Source organism: Impatiens glandulifera, chromosome 2, assembly GCF_907164915.1.
Source record: "Impatiens glandulifera chromosome 2, dImpGla2.1, whole genome shotgun sequence".
NCBI lineage: Eukaryota > Viridiplantae > Streptophyta > Magnoliopsida > Ericales > Balsaminaceae > Impatiens > Impatiens glandulifera.
The window spans coordinates 56,909,853-56,933,829 of NC_061863.1; the positions used below are offsets into that span (position 1 = coordinate 56,909,853).

General features: G+C 35.9%; 3 protein-coding genes and 1 pseudogene across 3 annotated transcripts; 2 read left to right on the forward strand and 2 right to left on the reverse strand.

The window, feature by feature from the left end:
- Window positions 1-8,199: 8,199 nt before the first annotated feature.
- On the reverse strand, window positions 8,200-10,054 carry LOC124925803 (glyoxylate/succinic semialdehyde reductase 1). Its single transcript, XM_047465909.1, has 8 exons — window positions 9,757-10,054; window positions 9,553-9,663; window positions 9,366-9,467; window positions 9,174-9,275; window positions 8,988-9,103; window positions 8,836-8,914; window positions 8,577-8,747; window positions 8,200-8,391 (listed from the first exon to the last, which is right to left on the reverse strand). Exons 1-8 carry the CDS (start codon window positions 9,862-9,864, stop codon window positions 8,302-8,304), a joined length of 879 nt encoding a protein of 292 aa, XP_047321865.1. The 5' UTR covers window positions 9,865-10,054; the 3' UTR covers window positions 8,200-8,301.
- LOC124925020 lies at window positions 9,962-11,517 on the forward strand (annotated as a pseudogene).
- A 205-nt stretch (window positions 11,518-11,722) lies between these two features.
- LOC124927673 (auxilin-related protein 2-like) lies at window positions 11,723-17,386 on the reverse strand. Its single transcript, XM_047468128.1, has 9 exons — window positions 17,180-17,386; window positions 16,387-17,090; window positions 14,414-16,046; window positions 14,210-14,318; window positions 14,027-14,124; window positions 13,839-13,904; window positions 13,244-13,333; window positions 12,293-12,469; window positions 11,723-12,193 (listed from the first exon to the last, which is right to left on the reverse strand). Exons 2-9 carry the CDS (start codon window positions 16,971-16,973, stop codon window positions 12,155-12,157), a joined length of 2,799 nt encoding a protein of 932 aa, XP_047324084.1. The 5' UTR covers window positions 16,974-17,090; window positions 17,180-17,386; the 3' UTR covers window positions 11,723-12,154.
- A 223-nt stretch (window positions 17,387-17,609) lies between these two features.
- On the forward strand, window positions 17,610-20,159 carry LOC124927674 (peroxisomal membrane protein 13-like). Its single transcript, XM_047468129.1, has 5 exons — window positions 17,610-17,761; window positions 17,973-18,194; window positions 18,724-19,073; window positions 19,575-19,667; window positions 19,748-20,159. The coding sequence occupies exons 1-5, from the start codon at window positions 17,737-17,739 to the stop codon at window positions 19,937-19,939; spliced, it is 882 nt and encodes a 293-aa protein (XP_047324085.1). The 5' UTR covers window positions 17,610-17,736; the 3' UTR covers window positions 19,940-20,159.
- The last annotated feature ends 3,818 nt before the right edge of the window (window positions 20,160-23,977 follow it).

A 23,977-nucleotide genomic window follows, 5' to 3' on the forward strand; every position in this document is an offset into this window, starting at 1 on the left:
GAGTACGCATTGATTACAGGCCTCAACTTCGACAGATTGCCTGAATACAAAGATGAATGCCGAGGTTGTCCACCCTTGCTGATAAAATATTTCAAAAGGAATACGTCAATTCGAATGATGGATTTGGAATCTATATTCATGAAATGCACCGATAAGGAAGATGCATGGAAGATCGGGTTGATCTGCTTGATTAACCAGTACCTCTTCTCATATGACCCAAAACGGCTTTTAAATCTCAAAATCATCCATATGGTTGAAGATGTTGAAGACTTCCTCCGATTTCCATGGGGGAAGGTGTCCTTTAGATTCACCATGAGGGGTCTTGACCAGGACATGAAACACCACAGGTCCGTATATATGTCCAGGAAAGGGAGTGGAGTTACTAATTCCTTTGCTTATAACGTGTATGGGTTTGTACTAGCACTACAAGTGTGGAGCTATGAGATCATTCAAAACTTGGTCCCTAAATTCGCCACAAGGAAAGACGTTGATGGCCCTTTTCGCCCAAGGATACTGTTGTATCAATCGAAAAGGAAGAATACATTTCAGGAGATGCAATCTGCCTTTAACAGCGCTGTGTTTTCTAAGATGCAAGAGTCCTCCGAGGAGACGAGTTTGTACAGTGGGGAGGATTTTGAACACATTAACAATTCATACGATGATTTGTTTGAGGGAGTTACTGATGGGGGAAAAAAGAGAAAGGCTGATGAAGATGTTGCTGAAGATGATGATGATGAAGATGTTGATGAAGAACCTACTACTGTCCAACCTTCCAAGAGGAAGAGAAATGTTGAATATGATGATATATCCCCCCCCAGCAAAGCAGCCATCAAGCGTCGTAGCCTGCGTAACATGACTCCCCCATCCGCAACTTCAACACCTCCATCATCACCTCCACGTGAACCTGCACCGGCATCTCATGTTCAGATAAAGGATGCCGAAGTGATAAAGAAGGATGTCGAGGAGATAAAGAAAGATGTCGAAGAAATCAAGAGAGACATAAGAGACATCAAATTGAATCAACAAATCTACTTTACGAGGTTTGAAAAGATGATTCTCAGTTTAAGCAGCCAGTTCGCCAGCCATGTCACCAACCAGGTAATTCTGTTAGAGCTTTCTGTTTTTTACTACTTTATGTATTTGACGCGGCTGCTTGACGCAGCTGCTTGCTTGACGCAGCTGCTTGCTTGACGCAGCTGCTTGCTTGACGCAGCTGCTTGCTTGACGCAGCTGCTTGACGCATCCTTAATTTAAATTCTTTTCACTTTTGTAGCAGGAGCAGAAGGAGAATGACATCGGTCTGAATGACAATCGTGACAATGAAGAGGAAGAAAAGCAGAATCATATTCGTGTTGAAGAAGAGGAAGAAAAGCAGATTGACATTCGTGACGAAGAAGATGAGAATGCCATTGGTCTGAATGACATTCTCGATGAAGAAGAGGAGCAAAAGGAGAATGAGAAGGTTAATAATGTTGAATTGGAGCAAGACAATGTTGAATTACCAGGGGAGAAAGAGGATGTTGAGGCTGTTCAACCGATAGAGAATGTTGAGGCTGTTGTCGAGAAAGAGGCCGTTGTCGAGAAAGAGGTCGTTGTTGAAGAAGGGGAGAAGAAAGAAGAAGGGGAGATTGAAGAAGAAGGGGAGAAGAAAGAAGAAGTGGAGAAGAAAGAAGAAGGGGAGAAGAAAGAAGAAGGGGAGAAGAAAGAAGAAGTGAAGAGAAAACCGATTCAAAAGACTTTTAAGAAGAAGGTTGGGAAGAAGAAAGACCAAAATGACGAAGATGAACTGGAAATAGTGAATACTCCTCCTCCTCTTCCTAAGAAAGTCGTATTGGTCACGCGAAGGAATAGGAGGCCGAAGAATGATCCAGATTTCACCGACCCCAATCTGAAACAGCCCAAGTTGAAAGATCCTATCACCGTCAATCCTCTTCTAAAATATGACGATCAACTTCTTCATCAATTGCAAACATGGCTTAAAGATCCAAACACTGACAACAACAAAATTGAGCTCCATACTATATTAGGTGATAAGGCATTATTTCGCAGAATGCTAAAAAGGTTCACCTGGCTGACTGATGATGTAAGTAATATTTATGTTAGAATAATTTTAGATTTGCAGATTGTATTTTAAATGTGTTTCTCTTGTGTAGGAAATCGATGCAGGTTGCTTCATTCTGAGAAGAAGAGCTTGGGTATATCCAAAGACATATAAGAAGAACTTCTTTATTGGAGATTGTTGGCTCCACACCAGGTTCACTGCTGAGTACGCTGCGTTTAACAAAAGTCGTATTGAGTTTGACATTGACAACTTCTTCGAATACTTCTTGGGCGATGAAAGCAAGTATAGGAATAGTTGGAAAGTATGCGATGATATATATATTCCTTTGAACATCAAAGACGTCCACTGGGTACTTTGTGTTGTCCGTCTACAGCAATGGCGCGTAGACGTATATGACTGCGATCCTGGATGTTATGCTAATCTTGATGAGTTTGTGCTACCGATGTGCCAAATGATTCCGGTTATATTTGACAAGGCATTGCCTCTAGAAGATAAACAACGATTTCCAATGCTCAACCCTGATTCCGTTTTGCCATACACAAGACGTCCAGAGTCAGAAGTTCCCAAAGCAACAAAGAGTGGAGATTGTGGTGTATTTGTACTTATGTATATTGAGTACTTGACTGCAGGTCTGAATCTATCAGAAGTGACCTCAAATGAGATGAAAGCTTGGAGAGAAAAGTGGGCAGTGAGGTTATTTCATGGTATTGTAGATCCATAGGTTATTTATGAAACTTTTGTACTGTACTGATATCAAATTTGGGGTTATTAATGTTAATCTCAAACCTTTGTAATATGGTTGATTTAATGATATAAAATGTTGTTTATGATATATATGTTATTGTAATTAATTAAATGCCTGAAGTACACAGTTATATAAATCATGTCTAATGTAATAGGTTCTGCACTAATGTAAACCATGTTTCGTCAAGCAGTTTCGTCAAGCAGCTGCGTCAAGCAGTTTCGTCAAGCAGCTGCGTCAAGCAGTTTCGTCAAGCAGTTGCGTCAAGCAGCTGCGTCAAGCAGCTGCGTCTAGAAAAACACTTGGTAGAAAAACCCTGTCCCTGTATTACATTCACCAGAAAATACCAGAAAACAACATTAACACCATTAACAATACAATACACTTTATTGAATCCTTGAATCTTGAATCCTTGATGCAAAAACAACATTAACACCTCCACACAAGACATTTGGTAATAAGTCTAGAAAAACAACATTAACACCACAACACAACACTAACAAGTTCATTCTAAGCTAATGGCTCGTAAGATTGAGTTGATGGCTCGTAGAGCTGAGATGAGGGCTCGTACAGTTGAGATGATGATGGCTCATTCTGCTGAGATGATGAGGGCACATGCTGCTGAGATGATGAGGGCTCATGCTGCTGAGATGATGCTCTTGCTCTTGCGGTAGACGGTGCAGGCATCACTGCTTTGCATGTTGCTCTATTATGTCCTAGACCTCCACATGAACTGCATCGTCTCGGGACCTTACGGACCTCACCTTGGGATGTCCTACGTTTAGTTTGTGGCCGACCTTTCTTAACCTTCACAGGTGGTTTTAGACACACGCGTTGTTTGATAATATCGGGAAGATCCCAATTCTCTTCATCACCAACCGGATAACATGTCTCCGCATATGCATTCAACCAAGATACAGTTGTATAATACCTATGAGAAGGAAAATAAAACGATTAAAAATAGGTTAAATAAATAAGTTCAAAACGATTAAATACCTTGAGCATAAGTCGTAAGGAACCACATTCCTGTGACGGGCAGCAGCCAGTGCATGTGTACAAGGAAGACCGGAGACTTCAAATACCCTACAAGTGCAGTCCTTGTCCTTCAAATTGACTTTATAATGTGCCTCATTATCATGCACATACAACTCAAATCGGTTAAGGGATGATACGGTATAGAATCTTGCTTTCTCAAAACCATCACATAATAACTTTTCATACGTTGGAGATAAAAATTCTTGGTGGTTGGACGCTTTTTCTCTTCTATCATTAAACCACCCTTGTAATGTTGTTCTTAAAAACTCAAGCATTGCTGAAATTGGATACTTTCTGGCTTCCCTGCACTGACTATTCAAACTCTCTGCATAATTGCTTGTGAGTTGATTGTATCGTTTACCGGGGAAATATGCTCTACTCCATCTTTGAAACCCAATCTCTTCCAAATAGGCAGCAATCCTATGATCTTTAACCCTGATCTTGTCAAAAAACCGATTAAATTGGGGGATAGTGTACGCACGAGAAGCCAAATCAAACTCGACATGACAATTATCAGTTTTGAATTTGGCATTAATATTCATCTTTATGTGATATGTGCACGCACCGTGGTCTGCTTCTGGAAAAACAGCACACAAGGCATTGGCTATACTTGGGTGTCTATCGGATACGAAGACGAGATCATCAACTAATCCAATTGCTTCTCTAAGTTTTTGCATGAAATAAGTCCACGAGTTATTATTCTCTGAATCAACAACGCCAAATGCAACAGGATACAGTTGCTCATTGGCATCCAATGCAACAGCCACCAATAGTTGACCTCCCACCTTGTGCTTGAGAAAACTTGCATCAACACACAATACGGGACGACAGAAGGCTTTGAAACCCCTAATTGAGAGGCCTAGAGACATGAACATATATTTGAAGTGCCCGTGCTCGTCTGTCTGAATATCTGTTATGGTACCCGGATTATTCTTCTCCAACATGTATAGGTATGAAGGCAATTTTCCATAGGAATCCTCTACCGTTCCTCGCACCGCCGTTAAAGCCGTTTCCCTTGCCCTCCAAGCCTTATTATAAGTCAAAAACATCCCATAATCTGACTGCATGTCTTCAATTATTTTTTTAGGCAAGTGGTTATGGTGATGGTCCATGTACTTACCCTTCATGCACTGCCCAATAACCCATGCCGGTGTTTGCATTTTTTTTTTCCGGCCTCGACAAAACTGAGCATGAGTGTTGTCGATTGAATTTCCGAATCTCAAACATCTCGGAAAACTTACCTTTCACAGCACGTAAGCTCCACTTGCATGTCTCATCCATACATTTCACAAACCAAAGATGTTTTCGAGACTTTTTCACTTTGAATTCAAAATGATAAGTCATCGCATATTTATATAGCGCCAGTTGAAGTTCTTTTTTAGTATCAAATAACGTACCGACTTCCAATACGGTTTCACTAGTTAATGCCAATGCAAATGAAGGGTCTGTCGGTGATACGTCTGTAGGGTCTGTCGATGGTGTACCCATTGACGCTCTTGCACTAGATGGTGTACCCATTGACGCTCTTGCACTAGATGGTGTACCCATTGACGCTCTTGCACTAGATGGTGTACCCATTGACGCTCTTGCACTAGATGGTGTACCCATTGCTCTTGCACTAGATGGTGTACCCATTGGTGTAGGTATTGACCGGTGCGGCGTGCGTGCAACTGCTGATGCAGGACTAGTAGTAGCTTGGAAATCACTAACCCGTTCATAATTAAAGTCAATAACGCGTTCATGATTAATCAGTTCATGATGAGCCCGTTCATCTTCTTCTCCTCCTCCTTCATTATCACTTTCAAATAAAATCTGTTGAGAAACAACTCGAGAAACTACGCCGGGTATACTTTTTTGAGTAATGATTGGTAGTGTAGTATCCTGACTTGGGTACTTCTCTACTAATGAGACACAAAGTGGTGACGAAGACGACGAACTTCGACCCGATATCAACCGTGATAAATACATGCCCACATCTTTATCTCCCTCAATAACAACAGGGGGAAGTTTTGCAGAAGGATCATACATGACTTTAATCACTAAATCATATGCAGACTTTTGCACGTTAATCGTCTCATAGATTGTATCAACTAATTGAGCAAATGTAGTACATTGAGGTATATCCATGGTTTTGCATGATTGTGCAGAGAAAGACCTGGTACCATTGGCTGCAATTTGCCACTCTCCATTGTACACAACAAATACGTCAGCAAATACTTCAGCTGCAATTGAAAAAATTATAGTATCAATCGAGAGACACCGTAACAATGAAATGCAAGTAATAGTTATAAATGGTCTGGGGTGCGTTACGCAGATGCGTAACGCAACTACGTGACGCAACTGCGTTACGCACCCGGTTTCCGCCGCGACGGTGGCATTCCACCTGCTCATTCCCTAATCACTACAGCCTAACAACCAAAGCAATCCAAGCGATAAATGAAGAAGGAGAAGAATACCTGTAGCAGCAGAAAGAGACATGGTGAAGGAAGAGAGGATTCAGCCGTCGTCTTCGTCGGTCGGTGGTTGGGTTTTTTAGAGAGAAGGAGGAGAAGGGAAGTGAAGAAAGAGAAGAAGAAAGAAAGAATGAAAAGAACTGATATTTTTTTCCTTATATAGTAAGGGCATTGTGGACTTTTCACAATGCCCTCAGGTGCGTCACGCAACGGGAGGGTGCGTGACGCAACGGGGGTATTTTCGGCAGAAAAATGTTTGGGGGTCACCAGCGCTATAAAAATCTTGGGCCCGCACCATCGGCTATTTGACACTATTTTGGGGTCATTTCCTCAAATTTCCCTAACTTACCTTAAAATTATATTTTCTCCTTATTTTCTTGAATTACAGGATAAATATATTTAATTGTGAATGTTATTTTTAATATAATAGCTATTAAATAAATAAGTTTTTTTAGCAATGTAAATAACAATTATTTTGTAAAACGACCCATTGACACACACAAAAAAAAAAATTAAAAATTATATATATATATATATGTGAGCTATTCCGATCACGCGATCCCGAGAAAATGCCAGGAAAAGCTCGCTCTATTGAAGGTCCATTTCTATACGTTCGTGTTTCTGTTCGTGTTTCTATACGTTCGTGCACCCATTTCAGGTCTTTCTCGCACTAAGGCAGTCTCACAAGAAAGAGGCGTGCTGGTCACCCTAAAAGGACATGTAAGGAAGGTCGGAACGATCTGTGCATTTCTCAAGGTCTTTAGATCCGGACTCCCAACCCAACAAGGTGGATGGAGAGGGAAAGGCTGTAGAGGCGGTTTTTGACCGAATTATCCAATGATCTTTTTTTTCTTTAAGTAAGCTGATTTGTTTTGAAGTGACCTGATATATATATTATTTGTAAAAATATAAAAATTGATTGAGTAGAGTCTACAATAGTAATGATTTTTTTTCTTAAACGATTTTTTTTTTTTTTGTTAATTTTAATATAATAGAATTTTTTTACTAATAAATCATTGTCAAATTTATTTTATTTAATATAATTTAAAATTTTATAAAACGAATTATTTATTTTATTTAAAAAAAGTTTTATCTAATTTAATTACATATTTTATATTAAAAACAAATAAAATTTCTTTCAGATTTTATTTTAATAATTTTAAAATTAATTATGACATTTTGTTTTCAGTGTTCTAGTGGAAAATTTATGTAGGTAGATTCAATTATTAAATAGACTATAATAATATGGATTCATTTGTATGTTTTATTTTATCCTTATAAAAATGATATGTATAAAATGTACCTTTAACATTTTTTAGCACAGTTATATAATATAGATTCTAGATCAACTGAAAAGATTTGTTTGATGTTGATTATTTGAGAATTTTTAATAAATTTTTATTTAAAGTCTTCGTTTAATAAAAAAAAAATATTTGAATTTTTAAGAAGTTAAAATTATTATAATATTTTAGTGATGAATTAAGCAACCATAGAATAAACTCTAATAGATTAGGGGAGTTCAAAGGTTGATTTTACTCTTTATTTTACAAACCGAGTTTTAGGGTTTATGATGATACTAGTCTCTGATCGGTTAACCTAATTTAATTGGAAAACGGTAATTCAATTTTTTAAATTAAGTATTAAATTTATTTCAGTTTATCAAAATACAATCCTGTATCAAAACTCAATTTCATCCCAAACAAAACTTATCATAATGTTTTAATTAGGGTGTTTTCAATGATAAATGAACTTGAAACCTTCTAAGCTTGTTGTTGAGGCTATCTATAATTATTGATGCAAATATTTTGAAAAGAGTGTGTCTATTTCAGACAGAGGAAGCAGCAGGAGGAAATATAGAAGTCCCTCAATTATGAACCACAAGAGATTGAAATAAACAAAGGCAAGGCAGAAGAAACTTTACTGAATTTCTCGAGAAATACTAGCTAGCTTCAATTAAATGTTGCTTTGCTTGATTGTTTGCTTCGATCTTGACATGATAAAATGACTATTTAGTTTTTGGAGGAAGAATCTTTAGAAACCTCATGAACTGCAGAAAAATCAGCATCACCCAATCCCATGCTTCTTCCTTTCTTGAAGGCCTGCATATATAATATATATTATTGCTTCATTTCTGATACAAGTAGAACACACTACTCTTTTGAATCTCATTTTCAAATAATCACGTTTAATTTTCATAACTGATTTGATTGATGGGTAGATTTGTTGATTTAATAATGTGTTTATTCGAAAACAATCTCTTAAAATATATTTAATAAGCTGTTACCTCATTTGCAGCAGCTGCAACAGGCATTGAAAGAGCATTTTCATCACCAAGAGCCAACGCCAATCTCATATCCTTTTGTTGATGCTTAAGTGGGAATGCTGGTGGGTAATTGCTCTCAATCATTGACGGTCCTTTCATCTTGAACATGGGATTCGCAATTGCACCCAAATCCTGAGATCATCAGACCAAACAAATCACAATATCAATAACTAGGAGTCTAGAATGGATGATTTTACAACTAGAAAAGAATCATAATTACCAGCACATCTAGGAGAGTTTGAGGGTTCAGCCCACTTTTGTCAGCCAATGACAGCCCTTCCGAAAATGCATTCATCATACTGCACACATTTACATCACTTATCAAATCGGAAAAAAAAAGTTGGTTCAATATAAGAGAAGTAGAAGAAATACCTTCCCATAATCATGTTGACAACAAGCTTCATTTTAGCTCCATTCCCAACTTGTCCCAAGAAAAACGATTTCTTCCCCATCACGTCAAATGCTGGAAGTGCTTCTTCATATAATCCCTGCAATTACATAATTCTATTAAACAATTGCACAATTGATCGTATGTATATCTGTCTCATTTGATTTTACCTTGTCCCCAGCAGCAAGAATAACCAGTTGACCATCTTCAGCCGGCTTTTTGCTACCCGAAACAGGAGCTTCTAGAAAATGACCACCCTTTGATGCAATGCCCTGCATAATAAACCAACAATGTGTTTTGGGTAACATAAAGAAACATGTCATATGTCACTTAATCGCATTATTGCTTTCAATTGTTCAAACCTCACTAATTCTTGAAGAGGTCTCAGCATCAACAGTTGACATATCAATATAACTTTTTCCTTTACATATTTCCTCAAGAACACCATCTTTACCAAAAACCACCTGTATCAATCAATCAGTCAGTCAATCACATATCTGTAATAAATAAATAAATAAAAAGTTAAAGCCTTGAAACAATTCTGCAAACCGAGAGAGCAGCAGCTGGATCGGACAACATTGCAAAAGTAGAGTTGCATTTCTTCACCACGGCAGCAGGGGTTTCTGCAATAGATGCTCCAAGTTCCACCAGTTCATTGCACTGCACCGCACCCAGATTAAGAATGTTGTTCAGAAAAACAATACCCAAGAAAAGATTCATGAGATCGATCGATCGATCAATGAGTTGTAGTACCTTGGAAAGTGTACGGTTCCAAACGGTGACCTTAAATCCATGGCGAAGTAAGTTGATGGCCATGGCCTTCCCCATGATTCCAAGCCCTAAAAACCCAACTTCCTCCATATTTTCTTTCTTTCTTTCTGAGCAGCAGATTCTTCAATCAAGACAACTTATTAGCTTCTTTTCAAATGAATTCCTTCCTTGATTGGATATTATACAGATGTATGGTATTGGCGAACTCACGTATAATAGAAACAAGTAGAGTGGGTCTTTTTGATTCTTCAAGGATATTAATGGCCGATCGATCGATCGATCTGCTGTTGCCACTCGTTTCCTTTCTATAGTGACTTGGATGGATGGATCTCTCTCTCTCTCTCTAACAATTTAGGTTTCACTTCTGATTGGTCAGGTGGGGTCCAATCCAGTTTTGTGGGAGATGATGAACTTGTGACATCAATTCCATATTGTTTGTTTTCAGGTTAATTTGAGAGTTGGTTGGCTTTGGTTTTAAATTAATTTTTTTTAATGGGTTAATCCATTTGATTAGCCTATTATAATAGAACTCGACTTAAATTAGGGTAGAAGTAACAATTATATATTCTTAAATATGACAATTCGACGATTTTCGATCTGAATTATCCGGTTTGAAACTGTTTTTCAAAGTATGAGTAGTTGATCAAAAATGGGAAAAAAATTATATTTAAATTAATAAACAAAATTAAATATACAGCATTACTAATATTTTTTTTAATTTATGAGTTCTAATTTTTTTATAATAATTTAAAATTTTAATATATATTATATAAAAACTTTCATTTATGTAATTTTATAATACAAAAAAAAATAGATAACATGGGATAAATAGTGCTCCAGCACATGGATTCCCAAATATCCTGAACAAAATACATTTAAAAAAGAAAAAACTAAATAAAGTTGTCACAACTCACACAATGTATAAAAAAAAGTTGAAATAAACAAACCTTAGTGGCCTAGGTAAGAATTTATTTAAATAAAGTAATTTTGAAGAGATATTATTTTTTTAGTAAGAAATTATGCTATTATCATATAGAAATCCAATCTTTTCTGGTGCAGGATGATGTGATCAATTCGACATTCCACTTATACTAATAAGAACACAGAAGAAGCTCTAACTTGTACTTCTAGAGAAGATGATGATATGTTATGGGAGTATGCTGGTCTTCAGGATGCTTATCAAGGAGACTGAGGATCTATTGTTAGAGATGCAAAGAATTTACTATAAAGAACTTGAGAAAGATATGAAAGACCACCAGGTCAATCATCTCAATCTCTTTATGATTCAGATAATGGGAATAATGGAAAAAATTGGGAGGATGAAGAAGACGAATACTTAGCCCATGCAGTATGTTTGAATATGGTTTAACTGATATAGAGAAGAGAATGGTCATACATAACTTACCTTTTTACAAACATTCCTATTATTATGACTTGGTATAGGTGGTGGGTAAAGTCACTTGGTGCACCATCTGCAATCAAGGCGAACTGCGAGAGAATCCCTCCCTGATTTCCTGTACCTTGTGTGAATTCAAACTCAAGAGTGGTGATCTGAATAAATTTGGGAATTCTACAGATAACTGTGGACCTTCTGCAGGAACAAATAGCAGAAGCTCACGCAGAGCATCTTGGGAAAGGCTGCAGGTTGAAACCCAGATTCCGAGTTCAGACAAGATATGGTTTGTCTGCCTTATATATGGAATGTCAAGTTTGCACTACCTTTGAACTAGTTGTATAGAATATGGGGATATTTACATTGGGTAAAATATATGTAAATTTCAACAAATTTCCATGAGAACATGTAGTTAACTCACATTTGCTCCATTTATTTGCTTAATACATAGGTTTTGTATTGATACAGCTGTTATGGATTCAGATGTGAGCACATTTGAAAATGAAATACCGATCTAATGTTATACAAAGATATCCACAATACAACCTCTGCTTGGGAAAAAAGAAATGCATTGTATTTCACTGTTGTGACAGCTTCTGTAAACAATAATGTTGGTATAGAATTCGTACAGGTTTATATCCGCTTCAAATACAAAAGGAAAAAAAAAAATGGAAGGATATGGAAAAGAAAAAAGAATAGTAAGGAAATGAGAAATTAACCCTATCTTATATAAAAAGATATCACACAATCAGAATTTGATGAAAATAATTTGTAACAGCCACTTCTAGTCTCCTCTAACAAGGCAATAACATCATCAATATACAGCAGTTGGAGCGCATTACGGTTCCATCCATCAATAATCTCCAAATCAAACCAAGTGATCTTTTTACTTACCCTATCAGACAGAATACAGTCCTCGACAACATGATGGTAAATTTCAGATTGTGTTGTTGGGACCATCAATCAATCAATCGGCATAGAGAAATTTTAAAAAAGCTCTTCTGAATTGAACTTGTTCCATGCTTCCTAGATATATCATAAAAAATTATCAACAAATAGAAATGGATTTGTCATTTGATATTTTCACCATTTGATCTTTATGCAAGTAGATTATCAACAAATTACCTTGAGAAGATCAAAAATCTTCTCAGCAATATATTTTTGCTGAAGAGTTGCACCTTTTTGTTGCACCTTATCAGGATGAATGCACAAAGTTGCCTTTCTATAATATTTTTTGACTGAAGCACCTATGATCAAATCGGTCAATGATACAGGTTGCCAACCACATTCAGGCCAAAGCACCTGAATCATCAATCAAATAGATAAATACATGATTATATGAACTGTGTAATGGTAATCAATGCTATTGTGGTACTTCATGAAACACATGCATAGAAACAATGGAGAGTTAAAGCTATGTCCATGTGCAAGTTACTAGTCCCATACCATTGTGCAGTTCAGGACATGTCGTAGATATTCTAGTAAGTTCAAAATATGTTAGAAATTTACCAAATTTAAAATAGTCTACTAACTTTAAACCAAACAAAAGAAAATGACTGAACCAAGGAGACCCTCAATTCTGATGTTCCTAAATGGTTTGAGAGGAAAGTTAAGTGCAATTTATGAGTACTCAGTCTTGCCAGGACATAAGCCAAACAAATCAATGAAAGTAGTTTCTGAGAAATTGCAAAAGCATATTTTAACGTACACATAATGTTACAATGTTGATCAAATAAGAGTCAGGACCAGCACAACATGAACCTGTTTGATGTAGGAGTATTTGAAGAAAAAACAAACTTTTTGATGAAGAATTAGATTAGTTGGGTTAAATGACTAAAATATATTTTGTATTTAATATTTAAAATTTTATAAAAAATAAAGTAAGGGTAATTTGGTATTTTGTTGAAGATTTGATTGATGGTGGGAAAAGATGTAGATTGGATTAAATACAAATAACCCTTCATCAGACAAGGCCTAAAGCATCAGAAGCAATACTGCATAGAAAGTGAAGAAAAAAGTAATAATCCAAGAGGCTGTGTGTAATGTCAATGCAGGATTACAGATTATTAGACGCACATATTGTAGTGTTGATAGTAATGCACGCAAGTTTCCTTCTTTGCCAGCAGCCCAACGCTTGATCTCAAAATCCAGTGTTCCAGCAATTCTCTGAAATAGAAGCAGTTTAGATTTCATGCAGCAGTAGAAATCATGTTTACTGGAATACCACTTGAATAAAGTAGCAGGTAAAACAAATGTACAAACACCGATGACAAAACATCTGTAATCTTTTTATTTTCTCTCACATAGCAAATATAATTTAAAGCTAAAGCAGAGAGGCCAATTGAAATAAACACTCAAAAGTCTCCTTGTCAAATATTAAGTTGGATTGCAAAAATCCTCCTACAGCTGGTTGTTGAGGTCTCACTGGTAAATTCACTCAATTGTGATATGAATTAGCAAATATCAAGTTTGGAACAAAATGTACAAATATTTTTATTTGTCTATCATGTAAGAAAATCTGAATATGTTGGATGGCAATCAGAGATCTAAGCATAATATAATAGATATCAATCTGAAGCAAGCACAGATATGCTAACCAAACAGAACTATGTTTATGCTTTCTGTCAGCATAGATAAAATTTTAAGAATGCTTGAGATATGGGCTACCCACATGTCTTTCTTCCTGATCCCGCAGAGTTTGAAGATCACGCTCATTTTTCTCAGCAAGCGCTTTAGCCTGCATTTTTTAATTAAATGTCAATAAATAATTTTTTTACTTTACTTTTTAGAACGGACTCATCTGGATACAGATTCAGATCCAGGAAGTGTTTACAAATGAGCCCCGAAGTAGAAACATACTGCTCGTTCTTGAGTCCTCTGCTGACGTTCTAGTCTAGCTCTTCTTCTTTCTTCACTTTCACCTTCAACTTCTTGGAATCCTCCCGTGGTTGGAGCAGCTTTTGGAGAAAATTACAGTGTCAGGAAGAAAAACAAAAGACTGGAAGCTTAAAATATAAAGTTAAGATAACAATTCAATGTCACCTCCAAAAATTGAGGAGAGGTCATCAATAATATTGGTGGTTGCAGATGTCTTGCGTGTGTTAGTTGAGGCACTAACAGATGATGTTCTTACTACTTCAGGAGCTCCTCCCTTTGAGCAACCAATAAACCAAAGATAAATAAACAGATTTTTTGGTGGAAAATTCTGAATAACTATAATGTTTGCAACAAATATTAAGTACTCACAGTAGAGTTTGCCCGAGAATTAGTTGTTGGCCTAGGTGCACTACTGGCCCGACCAGCACTGAAAAAGGCATCAAGATCATTATCATTCTTTTGCTGTCCCGTCTTTGCAGCAGCAGCAGCCCTCTCCCGAGCATCAGCAGCAGCCCTCTCTCGAGCATCAGCAGCAACCCTTTCAACTGCAGCACGTTCAGCCCTCCGTCGTGCTTCAGCTTCAGCTCTTGCAACGGCAGCTTTTTCCCTAGTTTCTTTCTCCCTGGCTCCTGCATTTGCTCGTTCCCTAGCTTCTACAGCAGCCTTTTCTGCTCTTTCCCGTGCTTCTACCGATGCCCTTTCACGTGCTTCAGCTTGTACTCTTTGAACTGCACTTCTTTCAGCTCTTTGGCGTGCTTCAGTCGCAGCTCTTTCGCGTGCTTCAGTTGCAGCTCTTTCGCGTGCTTCAGCTTCAGCTCTAGCAACAGCAGCTCTTTCACGTACTTCAGCTTCAGCTCTTGCAACTGCAGCTTTTTCGCGTGCTTCAGCTTCAGCTCTTGCAACAGAAGCTTTTTCCCTGGCTTCTGCATTTGCTCGTTCTCTAGCTTCTGCAACAGCCTTTTCTGCTCTTTCTCGTGCTTCTACTGTTGCCCTTTCACGTGCTTCAGCTTGTACTCTTTGAACTGCAGTCCTTTCAGCTTTTTGGCGTGCTTCAGCAGAAGCTCTATCACGTGCCTCAATACCTGCTCTTTCGCGTGCTTCCCTAGTCGCCCTTTCCACAGCTTGTCTGCCCTTCTCCCGCTCCCTTGCAATCTCCCTTACTCGCTCCCTTTCTTTCTCTAACCTTCTCTGCTCATTCTCTTTCTCTAACCTTCTCTGCTCATTCTCTTCATCTAGTCTTCTAAGCTCCTTCTCTTCCTCCTCTTTCTGTCTTCGTTCATTTTCTAAACTTTCCTGCATTTCTCTATGTTTTCTCCCCTGGTCATCATGAATAGTCTGTTCATCTTTTTCCAATTGCACAGCTTCTTTAGTCCTAGAAGAAGTCTTTGTATATTCCTTCACTCTTACATCCTTAGGGTACCTGAATGGTATTGGAGGAGGGGGTCGTGAAGGAGGTGGAGCTCTGGTGACTTGAGTAACAATAGGGAAGTCAGACACTGTAAGCCATGCCTCATCAGAAGTAGAAGTTGCATCTACATTATAACTAGGATTAACATAAGAGGAAGTATTTTGAACATCAAACTTGTGAGAATCGAATGAATCTTGAGGAACATCAAATATGGGATCCTGAAAGTCGTCATAAGGCATCTTCTTCTGTAAGTGGCTCTCAGGGCCATTGAATTGAGAACTCCTAATTGGTTCACTGTCTGAAGAATTATGTTCTGTATTCATCTCAGATTGGAAAGTAGGAACAGAATTACCAAATCCATTAAGGAAATCTAAGTTGTCAAATACTCCTCCACTATTGGATGACTCTTCAACTTCTGTTTTTCCAGAGTGACCTTTCTTGCCCATCATGTCAAGTGGATTGGTAAACATATCTGGGGATGAGACTCTAGATTTTGAAGTTGATCCCATAACATCAAAGGGGTCTTCGACTGCAGTTGGTATTGGTTTGGTAGAATTAGCAGTTGAAAACATCTCATTAGACTCTGAAAGTGGCCTGTGTAGTTGAAAATATAATTTATCAATGTGAAGTCTTAAAAGAAATAGGTAAATATGATGCAAGATTATTAAGATGCCAAGAAACCATTAGCAAACTACAGCTTCAAAACATTCCCAAGAGAATCTAACACATATCAAAATTCTCTCAAACTACGATCATACCATTAGGTATATGATTCTTCTACTCGAGCTAGCCAACAATAATAACCATGAATGATCATTGAGAGTATAGACTCCACAAGAAATTTCTCTACTTTAGCACGACATATGTAGTAATGATCCAAAACTCAGCAGCAGAAAACAGTGCAAAGAAGACTCAACCAATCAGTAATACCTACCTGCTACTTGTTGAGCTAGTACCACCAAAGCCAGGTAAGAGATCATCCAGCCCTGCCGTACTCTTCTGATTCTTAGCATCTGATTTTGCAGTCCGGTCAAAATTCTCATGAAGATCATCGAAATCAGCACTCCGATGATGCGATTTCGGAGGAGAAGAAATGCTAGCGAAAACATTTTCGAAATTAACAGAAAATGACGTCGATTTGCTCTTCAAACCAGGTAAGCCGTTGAAAATATCCTCATCGTAAACTGGTTTATCATATACCGGCGAAGACGACTCGTTCTTAGCTTTCTCCACCGCCGTCGTCGATGACGAGTTCTTAAAAATTGAGTCGTAGTCCAAGTCAGACAACGTAGACGCCGACTTACTATTAGTATAATTGGCTGTTGAATTTTTCGTCGGGCCACCAGCCACGTCGTTGAACAGAAATCCATCCCGATTACCTTTATCGAGAAAGGATGAACTCGAGCCTCGATCTCCTCCGTCCGTTCCAACGCCGATCTTGATTCCCGATGCAGTCATGGGAGCCGATTTTCCATGAGGTCTGAACCCGAAATCCCTAGCTAACGTCGCGAAATCATCCATTTGACTGCCTCCCTGAACCTCCTGGAGTACAATCAACAATGTCTTCTAGACCGTCAAGATGAATCAGATCCGACGTATATGAAGGAGAATCCAAAACACAAGGTTCAAATTCAAATTCTAGTAAGAAGAATCCAAAACAGAGGTTCCAAATTCAAATTCTAGTAAAACGACGACTGATACAACAATCTTGATAATTCATACAGTACCTATGATGACAATATCAAGGTTTGATAAAGAGAAATTAAGAATGTTCAGGAAAGGCAGAACGATTGCAAGAACATCCAAACACTCGAGTGATTATTCAACACGGAGACGAGATAGAGAGAGAAATCTTGAAACCCCGATAATTCAACTCTTCTTCTTCTTTAGCTCTCTCTCTATAGCTCGCTGGCTCGCCCGTCCGCCATTGCAATCGGTTCTCAAATTGGTTTCATATTTGACATTTGAAACCATTTTGTTAAGTTTATGGGTTAAATTGTATATTAGGTATACATTTGAGAGGTAATTTAATATTTTTCCCTTGATGCGTTGAATGAGTAAGAAAAGATAGGGTGGCATACTAGATATATGACGCTAAATAAGGGGCTAAATCGTAATTTTCCTTACCGTCACCGAATTTTCTTGGGGCTTGCGACGAAAAAATAGAGAATGATCCGGATTTGAATGATTTGGTAATTGGTATTCTCTTTTCCCTCCGGCCCTTTTAATGGAGGGATATTGAGGGAGGAAAGATCGTCTTTCTTCTGTATGTCCATCGATCGCCATGGCTTCTAATTCTAATCCAACAGGTATGTTGATTTTTCTTGTTTTAGATTGTTGTCGATGAAAAGATTTCTCTAGAGCTGTTTCCTCATCTGGGTATGCAGCGATTTTGTTGTTAATGTTCTTTTAGGCTTTGAATTTGTACCCTGATCAGAAAGAAAGATTTTTTTTTGTTTTTTTGAAAAGATAGCGACTTGAGAAAGCACGTTTATGGTTTAATTTTGAAATGTTTTACAGGTGGTGGTCGTCCTCCAAAACCTTGGGAACAAGTTGGGGGTTCATCTGGTCCGACACCGTTCAAGCCCCCGTCTACAGGTAGCACAAGTAGTGTTGTTGAAGCTTCTGGAACAGCACAACCTGGTGAAATTGTTCCTGCAGTCAACAGAACTGGAATCGTGGATACAACTACACTTGCACGGCCTGTTCCAACAAGACCATGGGAACAACAGACTTATGGGGGTTATTTTCTCATCTTTCTTCATGCTATTATTATTGCTTGGAATTTGAACATTCAGTCTTCTATACAGATTTCTTGGTTATCCATTGTCATGTTCTTTATAGTGCTGATCATATATGGGTGTTAATTTTGCTATAACCCATTGTTAATTTGGAATGTCTCTCGAATTGACATAATGGTCCCCATTTGGAAACACATATATACGAAAATTCTTGATGAGGTTATGTTTGAAAACTAAACTTAGTTTGAGACAAATTGAAAAAATTATTGGTTGTTTTTCATCCGGAACTGAAAACAAAATTTACAAGTGTTGCCAAATGTGGCCATGTGTCAGCATTGTCATTATTATTCTAGTCATTGGTTTCTTCACATCCTCAATTAATATGGGAAATAGTCACACAAATGAAGGTGTCTGATTCCAGATCAGTTGGATTTAGTCCCAATTCCTTATCCTTTTATACAATCATATTTATACTTTTTTATTTGCTTATTTGTTTTGGTTAATTTATAATTACTATATGAAACCTGCAGGATATGGTTCTACTATGAACTATAACTCAGGCTATGGCTCTAGCTATGGATCTGGAATGTACGGAAGTTCATATGGTGGTGTTTATGGCGGAGGATTGCAAGGAAACATGTATCGAGGAGTAGGAGGTTATGGTGGTGGACTTTATGGAGGTTCTGGTGGTGGGCTTTATGGAGGTTCTGGTGGTGGGCTTTATGGAGGTTCTGGGATGTATGGTGGGGGAATGTATAACAGTGGTCCAATGGGTGGTTATGGAATGGGCATGGGGGACCCTAACGGAAATCAAGATCCCAATAATCCATATGGTGGTCCACCATCTCCACCTGGCTTTTGGATTTCATTCTTGCGAGTGGTAAGTGAAGAACTGTCCTACATTTTCATCTCAATAAATACAAGAAAATGTATGCTACTAATTCAGTTCCATAGTTTTATTTATGAGCCACAAACTCCCCAAGTCACTCAGTCTTCAACATAAGAGGTTGAGATCTCAAGTTCGAGTCCTACTGAAAACACATTGAAGTGGGGTCATGACAGTGGGAAGTTGTGTTAGCCTTCTCCAGGAAAGAGAGAAAATACTCTAGTCTCAAAAAGAAATGAAAATGCTATGTGATTTTCATCCACCCAGGTTAGCTCAAGTGGTGGTAAGAGTCTCCAATTAAGAGGTTGATGTCTTAGGTTCGATTCCACTTAAAGCACCTTGTGGAATGTTGTTCTAGCCTCTTCCATAGGGAAAAAACCTGGTCTCTCGAAAGAAAATAAAGAAAACTCCCAAATCCAAATTTCCCCATGGTCGCTCTGTTGTCTATGCTATTGGACAAACAGGTTACTGACAAAGTTTTATTTTTCATGGTAGATGGAAGGTGTGGTGAACTTCTTTGGTCGAGTTGCAACGCTGATTGACCAAAATACGCAGGCATTTCACATGTTCACAGCAGCCCTTCTTCAGGTACGTAGTATATTATCTCATCTTCCACTAAATTATGAATGGGCATGCAAAAGTCGTGAGATTATCTATATCATGTGCAGCTTTGTGATCGATCGGGCATGTTATATGGAGAACTTGCTAGATTTGTCTTAAGACTGTTGGGTGTAAGAACAAGACCTAAGAAAATTCATCCAGGCCATCACAATCCCCATGGAGCCGGAAACCACATTGAAGGTCCAAAGGCCGCCCCCAGTGGTTCTTGGGACAATGTATGGGGTGATGGTTCTAGTTAATGATTTGATATACCCTTCTTACTTTGACCCCCCCCAAACTGTTTCTGGAGCCAACCATCGTGACAAAATTGAAGACCAAAGGAAATCTGCCCGACGAACATGGTTTTTGTAAGATAGTTCTTTTACTCCGTATTGGAGGATTCCATTGCTAGTTGTTAATGGATTTTGGTCACAATGTTGTTGGATGGTAACCAAAGGAATGAATAAATATTTTTCTTAATATTGATCGTAATGGTATGCAAAGGAGTGAATATAAACTTCTATGGTTTGTAAGGCTCGATAAAAAAAAATAATACAAAATAAACTCGGTTTGAAGGATATCAAAAGTCCAATTGTTAAAAGAAAGATTCCATTTAGTCGTTAGTTAAGTGTCTGTCAATTAGGAAACAAACCCATATGAGGTTGGTCCACTATCATGCACAATGAGACAATAACATAAATTAATCCTTAACTTATGTAATGGTGACCCTTATTAATATATATAAAAAAAAAAGTTATTAATAATCACCCACTTCAATTTAAATAATAAGGGTTCATTGAAGAAACTCAATTTGATGTTCATGTATGCATCAATATAAAATATATATATATATTATATATATGTTTATATGACTTTTGAGTATAAAAACTGACACCATATATGTATAAGTCGAATAACTCAATTTAATTCCTCTGCCTTGCAGTCCAATTGTCCCCTGCTCCATGTGGACTAGGATATATAAAAAAATATATATTAGTATTTAATAAAATAAAACAAAATAAAAATATTAGTATATAATGTTTTAATATTTTTAAAAAATTGAAATAAACTATGTTAAACCATGCCCTCATAATATTTTCTAGTTTGATATGAATTAAATTAGGAGGATATGATCGTAAATAGGCATCATAATGAAATATAACTGACAGATCTTAAACTAAAGAAAAAATTATAGATGAAAAGTATGGATGAATGAGAATTTTTTCTATTTTCTTAAATTAGATTAAAAAAGACTAAGAAAATTTTCATAGTTCACAAGAATAAAAATAAATTAAAAAAAAAATTATAATAATATGTATTCAATATTTAAATTTTTTAATAAATTATGAATAATATATTAAATTAAAAAAATAGAACGTTTTTATTTCAAATTTTAATCACTTCAGTAAAACAAATTATCTTCTCACATATTTTTTCCGAATATACATCTCATCTCGTATCTTTACATTCTGTTAATCAAATATTTGATTCATATTTTTTAATATTTAGTATTGTGTCACACTTTGGTCAATAAAATATTTAATTCATATTTGTTTAACTACTTTCAATTGATATCGGCATATTATCCATCGACAAACCACATATCAATCACACTTAGTTAAAGGTTATACTTGTTTTGTTAAGTTACAAGTTCGAAACAAACTTATAGTATTTTTTATTTTATTTGTAACCGTTTTAAATTTATGAGCGGGTCAACCCATAATCCGACTCAAGTATTCATTTACTCTCACATATATATCCAAATTAACCACAACTTTCGACCCGGCAATCCGGACACTTTAAAAATTATGCATCATTATATAGAGAGAGAGATTAATTAGTTAAAAAATTGAATTTTTATTGTTAAAATGTTCCGCGTTCATCAAATTTGGTATTGAATTTAAAATATAAAGTATTATTAGCCTAGTTGGTTAAAGAGTTATACTTAGTTTTTGTTAACTTGCAAGTTCGAAACATACATATAACATTTTTAATTTTATTTTTAACCGTTTTAAGTTTATGGGCGGGTCAACCCACAATCCGATTCAAATATCCATTTACTCTCATATATATATCCAAATTAACCACAACTCTCGACCCGATAATCCGAACACTTTAAAAATTAAGAATCATTAATTATATATATATATATATATATATATATATATATATATATATATATATATATATATATATATATAATTTGAGTTCATTAATCCTTATTATTTAACAAAATAAAATAAAAAATTGGGGTGGTAATGATTCTCATGAGTTTTTTAAAAAGTTTTAGCGAAAATGTTTATATTTTATAGTATATTCTTAAAAAAATATTTATTTTTCTATAATAAAATTATATTTATATATAATATATATAGTGATATGAAACAAATCTGCATAGTTGTTGAAGTGATCTTAAGTATAGCCCAAACAAATCGGTATTTACTCCAACATTTACAAATCTATATATATATAATGATGCTTAATTTTTAAAGTGTCCGGATTGCCGGGTCGAGAGCTGTGGTTAATTTGGATACTTGGGTCGGATTGTGGGTTTACCCGTTTTTAAATTTAAAACGGTTAAAAATAAAATTAAAAATGCTAAAGGTATGTTTCGAACTTGCAACCTAACAAAACAAGTACAACTCTTTAACCAACTAGGCTACAAAGACTTTATATTTTAAATTTAACACCAAATCTGATAAACGCGGGACGTTTTAACATTAATATAAGTTCAACTTTTTAACTAACTAATCTATATATATATAATGATGCTTAATTTTTAAAGTGTCCGGATTGCCGGGTCGAGAGCTGTGGTTAATTTGGATACTTGGGTCGGATTGTGGGTTTACCCGTTTTTAAATTTAAAACGGTTAAAAATAAAATTAAAAATGCTAAAGGTATGTTTCGAACTTGCAACCTAACAAAACAAGTACAACTCTTTAACCAACTAGGCTACAAAGACTTTATATTTTAAATTCAACACCAAATTTGATAAACGCGGGACGTTTTAACATTAATATAAGTTCAACTTTTTAACTAACTAATATATAATAATGTTGAGTAAATGGATACTTGGGTCGGATTATGTGTTGACCCACCCATAAATTTAAAACGGTTAAAAATAAAATTAAAAATGTTATCCGTAATTTTTTTCACGGTTTTTTATATTATTACTCGTGCAAATGCACGGGCTAAATGCTAGTTAATAATAGTTTTAGTTAATAAGTAGTTAGTATGAAACTTTTTTAAAATTAACACTAAGTTTGATTTTTTCCAACTATATGTTTTTTTTTGTTTTTTTTTTATTTTCTTTATGTTCATCCTAATTTTTTTATATATATAATGATGCTTAATTTTTAAAGTGTCCGGATTGCCGGGTCGAGAGCTGTGGTTAATTTGGATACTTGGGTCGGATTGTGGGTTTACCCGTTTTTAAATTTAAAACGGTTAAAAATAAAATTAAAAATGCTAGAGGTATGTTTCGAACTTGCAACCTAACAAAACAAGTATAACTCTTTAACCAACTAGGGTACAAAGACTTTATATATTAAATTCAAACACCAAATTTGATAAATGAGGGACGTTTTAATATTAATATAAGTTCAACTTTTTAACTAACTAATATATAATAATGTTGAGTAAATGGATACTTGGGTCGGATTATGTGTTGACCCACCCATAAATTTAAAACGGTTAAAAATAAAATTAAAAATGTTATCCGTAATTTTTTTCACGGTTTTTTATATTATTACTCGTGCAAATGCACGGGCTAAATGCTAGTTAATAATAGTTTTAGTTAATAAGTAGTTAGTATGAAACTTTTTTAAAATTAACACTAAGTTTGATTTTTTCCAACTATATGTTTTTTTTTGTTTTTTTTATTTTCTTTATGTTCATCCTAATTTTTTTATTTTTTTATTAAAACTAAAATTTGATTTATTTTTTCTTATATAACTCTAACTCTAATTGATAGATCTATCTTAATGTATATTTTTATTAATGTTTTGAAGAAGGGACACATATAATTCATGGTCAACTCTCAGTTAAATAAAAAAATCATTCCAAATTGAACAAATTTCATATAAAAAATAAGATAATTATAATTTTGTTAGTTAATAATAGTAAAGTAATGGTAGTTTTCTTAGAGAATAATCTCTAATTTAAAATTTGAAATATTAAATATATGTTGAGTATGTATGTGTAAAATGAACAAGATGGTCGGTCCCATGTTTCCAACATTGGACGGTTGTTTAGAGCATGAGAAGAGATCTATCTATCTAACCTCTATCTATGATTTG

Coding starts and splice junctions, on each gene's coding strand:
- LOC124925803 (XM_047465909.1), bottom strand. CDS start 9,864: ATGGAGGAAGTTGGGTTTTTAGGGCTTGGAATCATGGGGAAGGCCATG. Junction 9,468..9,552: donor ATCCAGCTGCTGCTCTCTCG/GTTTGCAGAATT, acceptor TGATTGATACAG/GTGGTTTTTGGTAAAGATGG. Junction 8,392..8,576: donor TTGCAGCTGCTGCAAATGAG/GTAACAGCTTAT, acceptor TTATATATGCAG/GCCTTCAAGAAAGGAAGAAG.
- LOC124927673 (XM_047468128.1), bottom strand. CDS start 16,973: ATGGATGATTTCGCGACGTTAGCTAGGGATTTCGGGTTCAGACCTCAT. Junction 14,319..14,413: donor ATTCTCGGGCAAACTCTACT/GTGAGTACTTAA, acceptor GGTTGCTCAAAG/GGAGGAGCTCCTGAAGTAGT. Junction 13,334..13,838: donor GGGATCAGGAAGAAAGACAT/GTGGGTAGCCCA, acceptor CTTCTATTTCAG/AGAATTGCTGGAACACTGGA.
- LOC124927674 (XM_047468129.1), top strand. CDS start 17,737: ATGGCTTCTAATTCTAATCCAACAG. Junction 17,762..17,972: donor TTCTAATTCTAATCCAACAG/GTATGTTGATTT, acceptor AATGTTTTACAG/GTGGTGGTCGTCCTCCAAAA. Junction 19,668..19,747: donor TCACAGCAGCCCTTCTTCAG/GTACGTAGTATA, acceptor TATCATGTGCAG/CTTTGTGATCGATCGGGCAT.